Raw genomic sequence first — 14,775 nt, 5'->3', positions numbered from 1 at the left:
TTATGCCATCGCATTCCAGCCTGGGCAATAGAGTGAGACTCCATCTCAAAAAAAAAAAAAAGGAAAGAAAAGAAAATGGCGCGGGAATCCTATCCCCCCTCACAGAGACGAGGTGACTGGCAGGCTATCCCTCACCACGTGGGAAGCTTTCGACAGCCAGTGGTCTTCCGCCACATTCATTTTCTCTGTGCATAAGTGAGGACACTAACCTGCTATTTCTGTGTGCTACATGAATAGATTTAGTTTCGCAGGCCCATACTTTCTTTATAAAGTAAGTTTTCTATACTTAAAAATTGGAAGACCATGCTTAAAGGTTCAGATTGCCTACTTCTCTGAAAATAGATTATTCACCACTGGCTAGGCAGTATGTGAACTTGATGTAACTGAATGGAGATAACACAACCTAAATAGCTGCCAGGCAGGGCATTTTTGTGTTGTTTTTATTAATTACACAAAATATTTTTTGTAGTTTTCGCTAATTCAGATTTGCTTTGTGCTACAAATATGTCAAGTGTAGAATGTTTTTGCGAGATCTGTATGTAATTGTATTCCAGGGCTCATGGTGGATATTTGCATATTTCTAGATAAATTAAAAGTGGTTTTGATCTTATCAGAACATCACAGAGAGCTGTGAGTCCCTTTTTGTTACGCGTTTGAAAGAAATCTGTAACACCTTTGAGAGAAAATGCGTATGTAGCACAGGCAGTTCAGAATTTTTTTCCAGGGTAATGGAAGACTTTTTTCTTCTGTATGCTGCACTTCACTTTGAACGTTAACAGAGAAGCATTCTTGCCAAACATGGAACGTTGGCTAATATTTTCCGTCATTACTCTTTTACTTCCTATGGAATCTTTAGCAGGTCCTAAACTTTATTCTGTCTGTGACCATCTTCTCTCAGTATACATTTTTTTTTTTTTAGCCATTTCTTTGTGAAAAATTGGGAAAAGATAGAAGCATCTAAAAGGCTTAGCTTTTTAAGATGAAGCTTCCATACCTAGAATAGTGTCTGTTAGTTGAAAAATACTTGTTGCATAAAGGGAAAGAGGTTTGTTATGTTGCATGCTATTTGAAGTATTGAAATTTTATGTTTTATGATTTTCAAAATTGTATTTCCTGGGGCTTTGTTATGCATCAGATCTGAATTATGTAGAAAAAGCTGACCTATATACAATTTAGGCATTTTTCCTAAGGGCTTTTGCCTGAGAGAAGAAACTGTAATATGCATTATACTTGTAACATGGAAAGGGAGCTAGTAGGCGCAATATGTTAGCTAATAAGAAATTGGCTAGCATCCTGTGTACCCAGAAAATCTGAGACAGGTCTCAGTTAATTTAGGAAGTTTATTTTGCCAAGGTTGAAGATTGTTGAAGAAAAGAGTCAAACTCTGTAAAATATTTTTCAAGTTTTATTCTGAGCCAAATATGAGTGACCATGGCCCGTGACACAGTCCTCAGGAAGTCCTGAGAACATGTGCCCAGGGTGGTTGGGGCACAGCTTGGTTTTCTGTATTTTAGGGAGGCATGACACGTCAATCAAATACATTTAAGAAATACTTTGGTTTGGTTCAGAAAGGTGGGACAGCTCAAAGGACTTCCAGGCTATAGGTAAATGTAAACATTTTCTGGTTGACAATTGGTTGAGTTTGTCTGAAGACCTGGGGTCAGTAGAAAGGAAATGTTCAGGTTAAGATCAGATTGCGGACTTCAGAGAGAGAGAGAGCAGATTGTAAAATGTTTCTTGGGCCGGGCACGGTGGCTCACGCCTGTAATCCCAGCACTTTGGGAGGCCGAGGCGGGTGGATCACGAGGCCAAGAGATCGAGACGATCCTGGTCAACATGGTGAAACCCCGTCTCTACTAAAACTATAAAAAAGCAGCTGGGCATGGTGGCGCATGCCTGTAATCCCAGCTACTCAGGAGGCTGAGGCAGGAGAATTGCCTGAACCCAGGAGGCGGAGGTTGTGGTGAGCCGAGATCGCGCCATTGCACTCCAGCCTGGGCAACAAGAGCGAAACTTCGTCTCAAAATGTTTCTTACGTGACCTAAAAGGGTGGCTGGCTCTTAGTTGATTATCTCCTAGATCTGGGAAGGAAGGAAAGAAAACAAAGGTGAAAGGAGATTCTTTATAGCATGTAGATTTTTCCAAGAAACTTTGTAGGACAATTGCAAGGTATGGCAAACAAATATATTTTTGGGTTAAATATTTTTATTTTTTTCCTTGTCTCATAATGTTATGCTAGAGTCAGATTGGAAAGTAAACCACGATATATAAGGTTGAATAAAACCCATCTGATGAGAATTTATGGTTTGTAGATCATGACTGCCCAGACCCCTTAGGAATTTGGGCAAGATAAAAAAAAATCAGAGCTTAGTCCTCAGGGTGTGGGCGCACGACGCAGCCTCAGGAAGTCCTGATGGCATGTGCCCGAGGTGGTTGGGAGACATCAGTCAATATATGTAAGAAGTACATTGGTTCAGTCTGGAAAGGGGGACAGCTTGAAGCAAAGGCAGGGAGACTTGAAGCGGGGTTCCGGGTCACACACAGGTGAGGGGAACAGTTACGGTATATTCTTTTGAGTTTCTGATTAGCCTCTCCAAAGGAGGCAATCAGACATGCATCTGTGTCAGTGCGCAGAGGGGGAGACTTTGAATAGAATGGGAGGGAGGTTGGCCTTAAGCAGTTCCCAGCTTGACTCTTCCCTTTCGCTTAGTGATTTGCGGGCCCCAAAATTTATTTTCCTTTCACAACCCCTTCACTGAATCTAAAAATTTTAAAAAATGTTTATTGTATGCAGGAGACTTTGTTGGTTTAGGAACAGTGATACCTACAGCATAGCATCAATTTGTATAAGATTATTGGTTTATTTTGGGGTTCACTCCTCATTGGAATTAAAACTTAAAAAAAAAATTTTCTGTTGAGATATAATCCATATACCATACAATGCAACCATTTAAAATGTACTCTTCAGAAGATTTTATTATATTAACAAAATTGAGTAAGTTCACCCTCATGTTTTCATCACTACCGAAAGAAACCTCATACCCATTAGGAGTTATTCCCATTTACCTCTCTCCCAGCCCCTGGCAAACACCCATCTCCTTTTTGGTCCTATGGATTTACCTCTTCTGGATATTTTACATAAATGAGATCAGATAATTATAGAAAAATGAAACATGTATCATAAAAAACCTACAGAGGAGGGAAATCCAGGGCTCTGCCCTTCCCCAAAAGCAGCTAATGAGTTGGCAAACACTGTCAGAATCAACTTCTGTAAAATTCTGGAATTGAATCAAAACTGGAAGACTTGGTGAAGAAATAAGCTGCTGCTTAGTGATGAGAGTGCTGTAGCGTTTCAAACTTCCTTGCTACCATTAAATTGCCTGCCTCCCACCTGTCCATGAGGAAGCCCAGGCACAAAGATTTAAGTCAACTTTCATAATAAGCACAAAGAACCAAGGAAACCATAGACATGGAACTAAAGGAAACTAAGTCAGAATTTTTCAACAGAGAACATCGGTATAGAAAACTTACTTTAAAAGGTATAATATGAAGCCGGGCACGGTGGCTCACACTGTAATTACAGCACCATGGGAAGCTAAGGTGGGTGGATCACCTGAGGTCAGGAGTTCAAGACCAGCCGAACCAATATGGTGAAACCTGTCTCTACTAAAAATACAAAAATCAGCCAGACATCATGGTGTGTGCCTGTAGTCCCAGCTACTCGGGAGGCTGAGACAGGATAATTGCTTGGACCCAGGAGGTGGAGGTTACAATGAGCCGAGATCGTGCCACTGCACTCCAGCCTGGGTGACAAAGCGAGACTTGGTCTCAAAAAAAAAAAAAAAAAAAAAAAGGTATAATATGGAAATTCTAGAGTTGCAAAATACAATAACTGAAGTGAAAAATTCACTTGAGGGGTTCAACAACATATTTTAGCAGGTGTAATAAAGAATCAGTGAACATGAAAGTAGTTCAATTGAGATTATCCATTTTGAGGACCAGAAAGAAAAGAATAATGAAAACTGAATGGAACCTAAGAGACCTGTGGGTCACCACCAAGTATACTAATATGCACATAATGGGAATTGGAGAAGAAAAGAATATTTGAAGAAATAATGTTTAAAAACTACTCAAACTTGATAAAAGACATAAATCTATATGTATAAGAAGTTTATTAAACTCCAGAATAAATATAAAAAGATCCACACCAAGACTTATAGTCAAGTTGTTGAAACCCAAAGACATAGAATTTTGAAAGCAGCAAGTAAGCAGTGATTGATTACTGATGAGCAGTTCTCAATAATATTAATACCTGATTTCTCATCAGAAACTATGAAAGCCACAAGTGAGTGAGATAACAGTTAAGATATTGTAAGAGAACACTGTCAACTAAGAATGCTATACCTGGCAAAACTATCCTTCAAGAATGAAGGAGAAATTAAGACATTTCTAGATAAACAAAAGCTGAGGGAGTTTATTAACACATCTGCCCTACAGAAAAATGTGACATCCTTTCTGAAATGAAAGGAAGCTAGGCAGAAACTCTAAAGCATAGGGGATAAAAAGAACACTAGTAAAGGTAACTTCGTAGGTAAAATTAACATGTGCATAAAAATCATAAATCTATGTTAATAGGCATATAATACATAAAGATGTAATATGTGACAATTACAACAGAGAAGGGAGGGGTGGAAAGATGTAGGAGCGTAATGTTTGTGTACTGTTGAAACAAAGTTGGTATTATGGCTAAATGGCAAAAGTAAATCCTTCCTTATCAGTAACCACATTAAGTGTAGATGGCTTAAACCCAAAGCATATGCATGGATTGGCAGACTGGAGTAAAAATAAAACTAAAAATCATCTGTGTACTCTGTACAAGAGACTCACTGTAGATAACAGGAAGCAGAGAGGTTGAAAGTAAAAGGATAGAAAAAAAGATAATTTATGCAAACAGTAACCAAAAGCTGTGGTGGCTATATCATTGCGAGACAAAATAGACTTTAAATCACAAAAGGTTATGTGAGATTAAGAGGACATCATGTGCTAATGAAACATTCACTACTGAAAGAAGATAGAATTATAAGCATACCCCCAACATAGCTTCAAAATATATGAAGTAAAAATTCACATAATTGAAGAGAAAAGTAGTTCTATAATAATGATTGGAGACTTTAATACCTCACTTTCAACAACAGCTAGAACAACCATATAAGAGGTCAATAAGAAAATATAGGATTTACACTATAAACCAGTTGTGCTTAACTGATATACAAATGGTCCTCAACAACAACCTTTCGACTTGCAATGAGTTTATCAGGATGTAATCCCAGTGTAAGTTGAGGGGCATCTGTATACAGAACACTTCACCCAACAATCGCAGAATGCACATTCTACTGAAGCACACATGGAACTTTCTCTAGGATAGGCCGTATGTTAGGCCACAAAATAAGTCTTAACGTATTTGAAATGATTTAAATAATACAAAGTATCTTTCTGATCGTAATGGAATGAAACAAAAAAGGAATCCCAGAAAATTAGTGAATATGTGGAAATTAAAGAACATATAAACAGTGAATGGATCAAGGAGAAAATCAAGGAACAGTAGAATATACCTTGAGATGAATGGAACTGAAAACAACCCACTAAAACTTATGCAATACAGGAAAAGCAGTGCTAAGAGGAAAATGCATGGTTCCAGTCAGTGGCCTTATTATACACAGTATGGAACTAGAAAAAGAACAAGCTAAGCTGAAGGTAGCAGAAGGAAGAAAACAGTAAAGGATAGAGCAAAGATGAATAGAGAGAAAAGACAACAGAGAGTCAGTGGAACTAAAAGTTACGTAAAAAGATGAACAAAATGCATAAACCTTTAGCTAGGTTATCTAACAAAAAAAGACTCAAATTACTAAACTCAAATGAAATTGAAGCCATTACTGCCCATTTTAAGGAAATAAGGATTATAAAGGAATAGTATGAACAAATGTATACCATTAAATTTGCTAACCAAGTGAAACGTACAAATTTCTAAAAACATGTAGTTTATTAAAACTGATGGAGGGGTGAGTGCGTGGCTCACGCCTGTAATCCCAGCACTTTGGGAGGCCAAGGTGGGCAGGTCACGAGGTCAGGAGTTGGAGACCAGCCTGACCAACAGGGTGAAACTTCGTCTCTACTAAAAATACAAAAATTAGCTGGGCATGGTGGTGTGTGCCTGTAATCCCAGCTACTCAGGAGGCTAAGGCAAGAGTATCCCTTGAACCCAGGAGCTGGAGGTTGCGGTGAGCCGAGATCACATCACTGCACTCCAGCCTGGGTGACAGAGCGAGACTCTTCAAATAAATAAATAAATAAATAAATAAATAAATCTATAACTAGTAAGTATATTGAATTAGTAATAAAAATCCTCCCAAAGCCTGGGCATGGTAGCTCACACCTGTAACCCCAGCACTTTGGGAGGCCAAGGTAGGTGGATAACTTGAGGTCAGGAGTTCGAGATCAGCCTGGCCGAGATGGCAAAATCTCATCTCTACTAAAAATACAAAAATTAGCCAGGCATGGTGGCAGACGCCTGTAATTCCCGCTACTCGGGAGGCTGAGAGAGGAGAATCATTTGAACCTGCGGGGTGGAGATTGCAGTGAGATCATGCCATTGTACTCCAGCTTGGGCAACAGAGTGAGAGTCTGTCTCAAGAAAAAAAAAAATCCTCCCAAGAAAAAAAAGCCCATGAGCAGATGGTTCTGCTTGTTAATTCCACCAAACATATAAAGAAGAGTTAACACAAATCTTTCTCAGACTCTTCTAAAATATTGAAGAGAATAGGGCAGCCCCCTGGCACCAAGCAGCCTGAAAGAGCCCGAGCCCAGAAGCTAAGTGAAGAGAATATACTTCCTAACTCATTCTGTGAGGACAGTGTAACACTGATATCAAAAAGATACTACAAGAAAAGAGGACTATAAGCCAGATATCCTTTAAGAATATAGATAAAACAGTCCTTACCAAAGATATTCTCAAATTGGATTCAGCACCGTATTAAAAGGATTATATTATGACCAAGTGGGATTTACTCCCAGAATGAAAGGATAGTTCCACAGATGAAAATCAGTAATGTAATATACCACATTAATGATATAGGATAAAAACCCCATGATCATCTTATTTGGTGTAGAAAAGCATTTGACAGAATTGAACACCCTTTCATGATGAAAAAACACTCCGTAAACTAGGTATGGAAGAAAACTCCCTTAACATGATAAGGGCCATGTATGAAAAATTCACAACTAGCATCATTCTTAATGGTGAGAGACTATAAAACCTTTTCCCCTGGGAATAGGAACAAAGCAAGGATGCCCACTTTTATCCATTCTATTTCATAGTACTGACAGCTTTAGCCAGAGTAATTAGGCAACAAAAAGAAAAGGCATCCAAATCAGGAAGAAATAAAATGATCTCTTCGCTGAAAGCATAATCTCATATTTACAAAACACTGAGTCCTCTGCTGTGGTATGAATGTGTCTCCCAAAATTCATGTGTTGAAATTTAATCACCAATGTGATAATATTAAGAGGTGGGACTTTAGGAAGTGTTTGTTATGTGTGGACCAGGCATGGTGGCATACCTTGTAATGCCAGCACTTTGTGAGGCTGAGGCAGGAGGATCGCTTGAGCTCAGGAGTTTGAGACCAGCCTGAGCAACATAGTAAGATACTCTCTCCTTAAAAAAAAAAAAAAAAAAAAAAAGCCATGTGTGGTGATGCACACCTGTGGTCCCAGCGACTTGGGAGGCTGAGATGGGAGGATTGCTTTAGGCTGGGAGATTGAGGCTCCAGTGTGCCGTGATCACACTGCTGCACTTCAGCCTGGGTGTCGGAGGAAGACCCTGTCTCAGAAAACACCAGAAAAGCAAACTGGTAAAATGAGACACTAGTAAATTATGATAAACTATATGATAAATTATGTAATGTAGTACCTAGAGCAGGCGTTCCCAAACTACGGCCCGTGGGCCGCATGCGGCCCCCTGAGGCCATTTATCCGGCCCCTGCCACACTTCAGGAAGGGCCACCTCTTTCACTGGTGGTCAGTGAGAGGAGCACAGTATGTGGCAGCCCTCCAACGGTCTGAGGGACAGTGAACTGGCCCCCCCTGTGTAAAAAGTCTGGGGACCCCTGACCTAGAGCAACCACTTAAAAAGCTATACAATGGCCAGGTGCAGTGGCTCATGCCTGTAATTTCAGTACTTTGAGAGGCTGAGGCAGGTGGATCACCTGAGGTCAGAAGTTCAAGAACAGCATGGCGAAACCCTGTCTCTACTAAAAATTCAAAAATTACCCGAGTGTAGTAGCAAGAGCCTGTAATCCCAGCTACTCAGGAGGCTGAGGCACAAGAATTGCTTGAACCCAGGAGGCGGAGGATGCAGTGAGCCAAGATGGTGCCATTGCACTCCAGCCTGGGCAACAGAGCAAGATTCTGCCTCAAAAAAAAAAAAAAGAAAAAAAAAAAAGCTATACAGTGAAATACCCTAAGAAACACTTTAGGCAAATCAAGATAGAATTATTAAAAAGTAAATTTGGGCCAGGAGTGGTGGCTCACGCCTGTAGTCCCAGCACTTTGAGAGGCCAAGGAGGGCGGATCACCTGAGGTCTGGAGTTCAAGACCAGCCTGACTAACACAGAGACACCCCTGTCTCTACTGAAAATACAAAAAAATAAAAATTAGTGGGACATGGTGGCACATACCTGTCATCTCAGCTACTGGGGAGGCTGAGCCAGGAGAATCACTTGAACCTGGGAGGTGGAAGTTGCGGTGAGCCAAGATCGTGCCATTGCACTCCAGCGTGGGTGATAAGAGTGAAACTGTCTAAAAAAAAAAAAAAGGTTTGAGCAACCCATGAGAAAGTTGTAAAGAAAACAAAGAGGTATTATATTGTTTACCGAGAAATCAAAGGATTAAAAAAAAAAAAAAGAAAACAGGTAAAAAGCCGAGAGAACAAGCAGAAATTAAATTTAAATGGCAGACATTCCAACCAATAACAGAATACATATTCTTTTCATGTGCCTTTGGAAACATATACAAAGATAGACACATTCTATGCCATAAAACAACATAAAGCAAAACTTTATTTAGTTAAAAAATTTTTTAAAAATTTAAGTCGTGTAATGTTGGTCATAGCAGTAGGCCAAAGAAGAAAAATCATGATTGTATCAGTTAATGCAATTAGTTTGGCAAAATTCAATAACCATTTGTAAACAAACTCTCAGTACAATAGGAACAAAGGAGAATCTTCTAAAAATCTACAGCTAACATTCATTTTAAAATTTGGTAGGCCGGGCGCACGGCGGGAGCGGCGAGCAGACATAAGCAGTTCACATTGTTGGGCGACTTTTGCAACAACTCGCTGCACCGCGGCCTTCCACGCGCCGCCGGCCGGGCATGAGTTAGTGGCAGACGTGGACGCCAAACGTTTGCTGCTGCCCGATTTCTCCACCCAGGTGAACTCGTCCCTCACCTCCCCGACAGGCCGAGGCGCCATGGCCGCACCCTCGCTGCACCCATCCCTGGGGCCTGGCACTAACATCAGCTCATGAGCCACCTGTGCCTGTCCCCGGCTCGGCCCGGCTGGGTGAAGCGGCTTCCCCGCAGGCCCCTCTTCTCAGTGGCTGCTTCCTGGGCCACCAGGGCACCTCGGCGCCTTCAGGCATGTTCCTCAGCTGGCCACCTCCTTGCTTTGCCTTCCGATGGCGCTCCTGAGGCTGAGGAGTGAAGAGGCCGCAGAGCCAGGCCACCCTGGGCTTCGTCAGGTGTGTTTTGGAAGCTGGCCTGCTGGGACCCTCCACCCTAGAGCCTGTGTCAGCCACCAGCCCTCTGCACCCTGGAAGCACACGGGCTCTGGGAAAGACAGCCCTGACCTTCAGTGTTCCAAGTCACGGTGTTCCCCAAGAATTCTGGGCTGGTGGCCTGATGGCAGTGCTGGTGAAGACCCTGAGCCTTTCCCCGTTGGGGCACCCAGGAGGGCCTGGCCGGCATGTGCAGCCTGTGGGCGGTCGGCTGATGTCCCCGCTGTGCTCAGGGTGCGTGACCTGGTGCCCATCCACGCAGGTGTGTGGTGTAAACACGTATGTGCTGTACAGACGTGTGTGGAGAGAGCCGCACACCAGCAATGTTTCGTATTTATTTTTAATCAAGACATTTCCCCAGTTTTCCTATAAATTTACTTAGTGTAAGCAAGTCCATAACGACCCTCCTTTGGTGAAATCCGGGTTCGAATGAGTATCTCAAGGCAGGAGATGCATCTGTTTTAAGATGCTTTGGAGCAGACAGCTTTAGCCGTTCCCAATCCTTAGCAATGCCTTAGCTGGGCCGCATAGTTAATACTTTGGCGAGGATGACGGATATATAAGGGGACTAGAGATAAGAGTAAATGTATAAAGCATCTGGAAAGGTAAAAAAATCTATTTTTGTACAAATGTAATTTTATCCCTCATGTATACTTGGATGTGGTGTGGGGAGGGCTGGGACTGTTTTGTTTCTGTTTCTGGAGATTGATGTGAAAGCTTCCTCTGAGAGATGCCAGGGCAGACAATGGCAGAGGAGAGGGCCGCTGTGACAGCAGCCAGGCTCGGGAGGAACCGCCGCCGGGGGCATCTTCCTTGGGGACAGGAGGGTGGGCCTGAGGCTTTCAAGGGTTTTCTTCCCTTTTGAGTAATTTTTAAAGCCTTGCTCTGTTGTGTCCTGTGGCCGGCCTTCCTGTGACTGTGACTGAAACGGCTTCCCCATACGATCGTCTGAAACGTGGCAGCCGCGGGTGCCCGGGTCTGATGGACAGTGGCATAGAATTGTGGAAAAGAAACACGCAAAGGGAGAAACATGAGAGAAGAAACAAAATATGAGTGTTTAAAATACATCGCCATTCAGTTCTTGAAAAAAAATTTGATAATACATAACACAAAATTGACCGTTTTATAACCTTTTACAATTCAGTGGCATTAACTACGTTCACACTGGTGTACAACCATCAACACTTTCCAGGATTTTTTCATCACCCCAAATAGAAATTGTGTATCCATTAAACAATAACTCCCCATCCCCACTCCTCCCAGCCCCTGGTAACCTCTGTTTTACTTTGTCTGTATGAATTTGCCTATTCTAGGTACCTTACATAAATGGAATCAGACAATATTTGTCCTTTTGTGACTGGCCTATGTCACTTGGCTATTTTCAAGGCTTAGCTCCTAAAAACATCCATCAGAATGTCCCTCCTTTTTAAGGCTGAAAAATATTTCATTGTATGTATATACCACATTTTCTTTATCCATCTTTATTCACATTTTCTTTATTCATTCAGTTGATAAATATTCAGGTTGTTTCCAGCTAGTGTAAACAGTGCTGCTATGAACATTGGTATCCACGTATCTGTTTGAGTCCCTACTTTCAAGCTTGGGGGTATATACCTAGGAGTGGAATTGCTAGATCAGATGGTAATTACATGTTTGAGTTTTTGAGGAACTGCCAAGCTGTGTTTCATAGAAACTGTACCATTTTACGTTCCCGTCGGCAGTGTGCAAGTTTCCAATTTCTCTATACCCCACAAAAATATGTTTTTCCTTTTTTCTTGTAGTGGCTATTTTAATGTTTGTGAAACAGTATTTTTAATTTAATTTAATTTAAATTAAAGATTGTTTTTAAACATCTACTCTGATTCTGGTCTATGGAACAGTATTAATGGGGAAAGACTGAATGCTTTCCTTCCACGATTGGGAACAAACCAAGGTTTATCTGTTCTTACCATTCTCATTCAACATAGTGCTGAAAGTTCTAACCACAGCAATAAGGCAAGAAAAGGAAATAAAAGACATACAGATCATTAGCAAAGAAATGAAATTGCTCCTATTTACAGAGAACGTGATTGTCTATGAAGAAAATCTCAAGGAATGAAGGGAAGAAAAGCTTTTAAAGCTAAGTAAGTTGAGTCTAGGAAGCCATGAATAAGAACATATAGGATTGTACCGATACACAGTTCAAAGCAAACCAAACCAAGATGCTGAGTTTAGGGTCACAAACCTAGTTGGTGAAGTATAAAGAAAATCAAGGAAATGATCACAAATTTTGGATATTACTTACCTCAGGAGATGTGAAGAAAGGTATAGGGGCTTGGAAAGTGTCATGGAGGTGGACCCAGGCTGTTTGCAGTGTTCCTTGTCTTGCCCTACATGATGGTTACTTGACTGTTTATGATACGTTGCTGTATTTCCTACTTTTATTTTGACACATTTCTATGTGTGCATTATAATTTGAATATAAAAATTTTTAATTAGAAAAAAAAATAAAGCTAAGTAAGTTTAGTCAGGTTGCCGTATACAAGATAAAACAGACAATTGTATCATATATCATAGCATGAACATATGGTCACTGAAGTTAAAATACATTACCATTAAAATTACTAAGAAAAGAAAGCTGAAGAAATTCTTAGGTGTAAATCTAACAAAACATGTAGGGTCTGTTTGCTGAAACACAAAATGCTGATGAAAGAAATCGTACACTGTCTAAATAAATGGAGAAGACATACCGTGTTCATGGATTTGAGAATTCAACATAGTAAAGACGTAAGTTCTCACCAAATTGGTATACAGGTTTAGTGGAATCCTATCAAAATTTCAGCAAGAGCTTTGGGGATATAGACTAGATAATTCTAAAATATGCGTAGAAAGACACAGGCTATTTTAGAATAGCTAAATCAACTTTTAGCATGAAGAATGAAGTGAGAGAAATTGGTTTACCGGATTTCAAGTCCTGCTTTGTAGCTGCAGTGATCAAATCTGTGTGTTTGATCAGTAGAACAGAGAGCCCAGAAATAAAACCAGCATCAATGTATGGAGGGAATTAATAGTCTTGAACATATGGAACCAGGTTTCAGGTTAAAAGCAGGAACCATCAGTCTCACTTGGGTGCCCCAGGACTGCCTTCTTTCTGCCTTGACTAGCAGCTTAAGTTGGTTAGTGAGCCTGGCTGGCTCTTGAGTGAGCAGGGATGTGTTTGTGTTACAGGCATTGATGGCCTTCTGGGATGTGGCTGTGGCCTTCACCCAGAAGGAGTGGAAGCTATTGAGTTCTGCTCAGAGGACCCTGTACAGGGAAGTGATGCTGGAGAACTATAGCCATCTGGTCTCACTGGGTAAGGCTGGCCTGTTTAAGGTTTCAGATTCTGCTTGTGTGCATTTTTTTTTTTTTTGAGACGGAGTTTCACTCTTATTACCCAGGCTGGAGTGCAATGGCGCGATCTTGGCTCACCGCAACCTCCGCCTCCTGGATTCAGGCAATTCTCCTGCCTCAGCCTCCCAAGTAGCTAGGACTACAGGCACATGCCACCACACCCAGCTAATTTTTTGTATTTTTAGTAGAGACGGGGTTTCACCATGTTGACCAGGGTGGTCTCGATCTCTTGACCTCGTGATCTGCCTGCCTCGGCCTCCCAAAGCGCTGGGATTACAGGCTTGAGCCACCGCGCCTGGCTTGCTTGTGCGCATTTTAAGCTCTTACGTAGCAGCTGCCGTGCTTCTGACTTGGAAAGAAAAACAGTTTTTTTCTCCTATTCTCCCAGAAAATGCCCGGCTTTTATAGTGAAGTTTTGTGTGTGTGTGTGTGTGTGTGTGTGTGTGTGTGTGTGTGTGTGTGTTATGTCTGACACTGCATTTTCAGGCCTGTTTACCCTGGCTGGCCTCCTCCTCTAAGGTTATCTTCCTTCAAATGGAGGAATATTTTGATTGACTCCAGCACAGGGTAGAATCAGTATATTACCTTTAGGTCTAGGATTCCCTCCCTGTATTCATCCTTTCTCGGCATTCTGACATTGTTTACTTCACCTCTGCACCTCCCTACAGCCTTCTGGGCTTACTGCATTCGTAGGTTGCCTCTGAGTTCTGAGATAGCCTCCTAAGTCCCTAACTCAAGGTCACCTTGTTTTTTTGTTGTTGTTTTTTTGTTTTTTTTTCCTGTGAGTAGGAATTGCATTTTCCAAACCAAAGCTCATCGCACAGCTGGAGCAAGGGGACGAACCTTGGAGAGAGGAGAGTAAACATCTTCTGGACCTTTGTCCAGGTGAGTGAGAAGCCCTGGGCAGGCAAGGGTGCAGGGCAGTGAGGAGCTCAGTAGGTAAGGAAGGAGGGGCTGTCTTTGAGGTGCTAGGAGGAAGCTCTTCTTCAGGCCTCCCGGACCACTGGTAAAGGCTGCATGGCACTGCCTGCCTTCCACACTGTGTGCCTCCCGCAGGAGAGGGCACCTGTGGCATTCTATCTCCTTCCTCCGTCAGGGAGCCTCACTCCTCACTTGGCTTCCTTTCTCAAGCACATTTAAGATTTCTCCATTCTTGGGCTCATATGGTTGGCTTGATCTTCAAAACAATACCTGTTCTTTGAGACTGAATCCCTGCCCCTGCTACATGTTTGCCATTTCTACTCTTTTTTCTTTTTTTTCAGGCACAGTCTTGCTCTGTTTTCCAGGTGGAAGTGCAATGGCATGATCTCAGCTCAGCGGGGTTCATGTGATTCCCCTGTCTCAGCCTACAGAGTAGCTGGGACTACAGGTGCCTGCCACCATGGCCAGTTAAATTTTTTTTGTATTTTTAGTAGAGACAGGGTTTCACTGTATTGATCAGGCTGGTCTCAAACTCCTGAGCTCAGGCAGTCCAACCGCTTTGGCCCCCCAAAATGCTGGGATTACAGGCGTGAGCCACCGCACCTGGCCAGTTTCTATTCTTAACCTGGTAACATTTTTGTGCATCAGTTCT

The 14,775-nt window shown here is 41.8% G+C and overlaps 1 protein-coding gene across 7 annotated transcripts in view; it reads left to right on the top strand.

The window, feature by feature from the left end:
* ZNF169 (zinc finger protein 169) overlaps window positions 1-14,775 on the top strand; it is a 41,157-nt gene that overhangs the window by 15,156 nt on the left and 11,226 nt on the right. For all 7 annotated transcript variants that reach the window (XM_074395558.1, XM_039475221.2, XM_039475220.2 and 4 more), the window contains 2 exons: window positions 13,038-13,164; window positions 13,992-14,087. In XM_074395558.1, the coding sequence (XP_074251659.1) occupies window positions 13,044-13,164; window positions 13,992-14,087 (217 nt within the window). In that variant the 5' untranslated portion in view covers window positions 13,038-13,043. The remainder of the gene's footprint in view (window positions 1-13,037; window positions 13,165-13,991; window positions 14,088-14,775) is intronic.

This window comes from Saimiri boliviensis, chromosome 2 (assembly GCF_048565385.1).
Source record: "Saimiri boliviensis isolate mSaiBol1 chromosome 2, mSaiBol1.pri, whole genome shotgun sequence".
Taxonomy (NCBI): Eukaryota; Metazoa; Chordata; class Mammalia; order Primates; family Cebidae; genus Saimiri; species Saimiri boliviensis.
The sequence above is the reverse complement of the archived record's forward strand: the minus strand, read 5'-3'. Positions and strand labels throughout refer to the sequence as shown.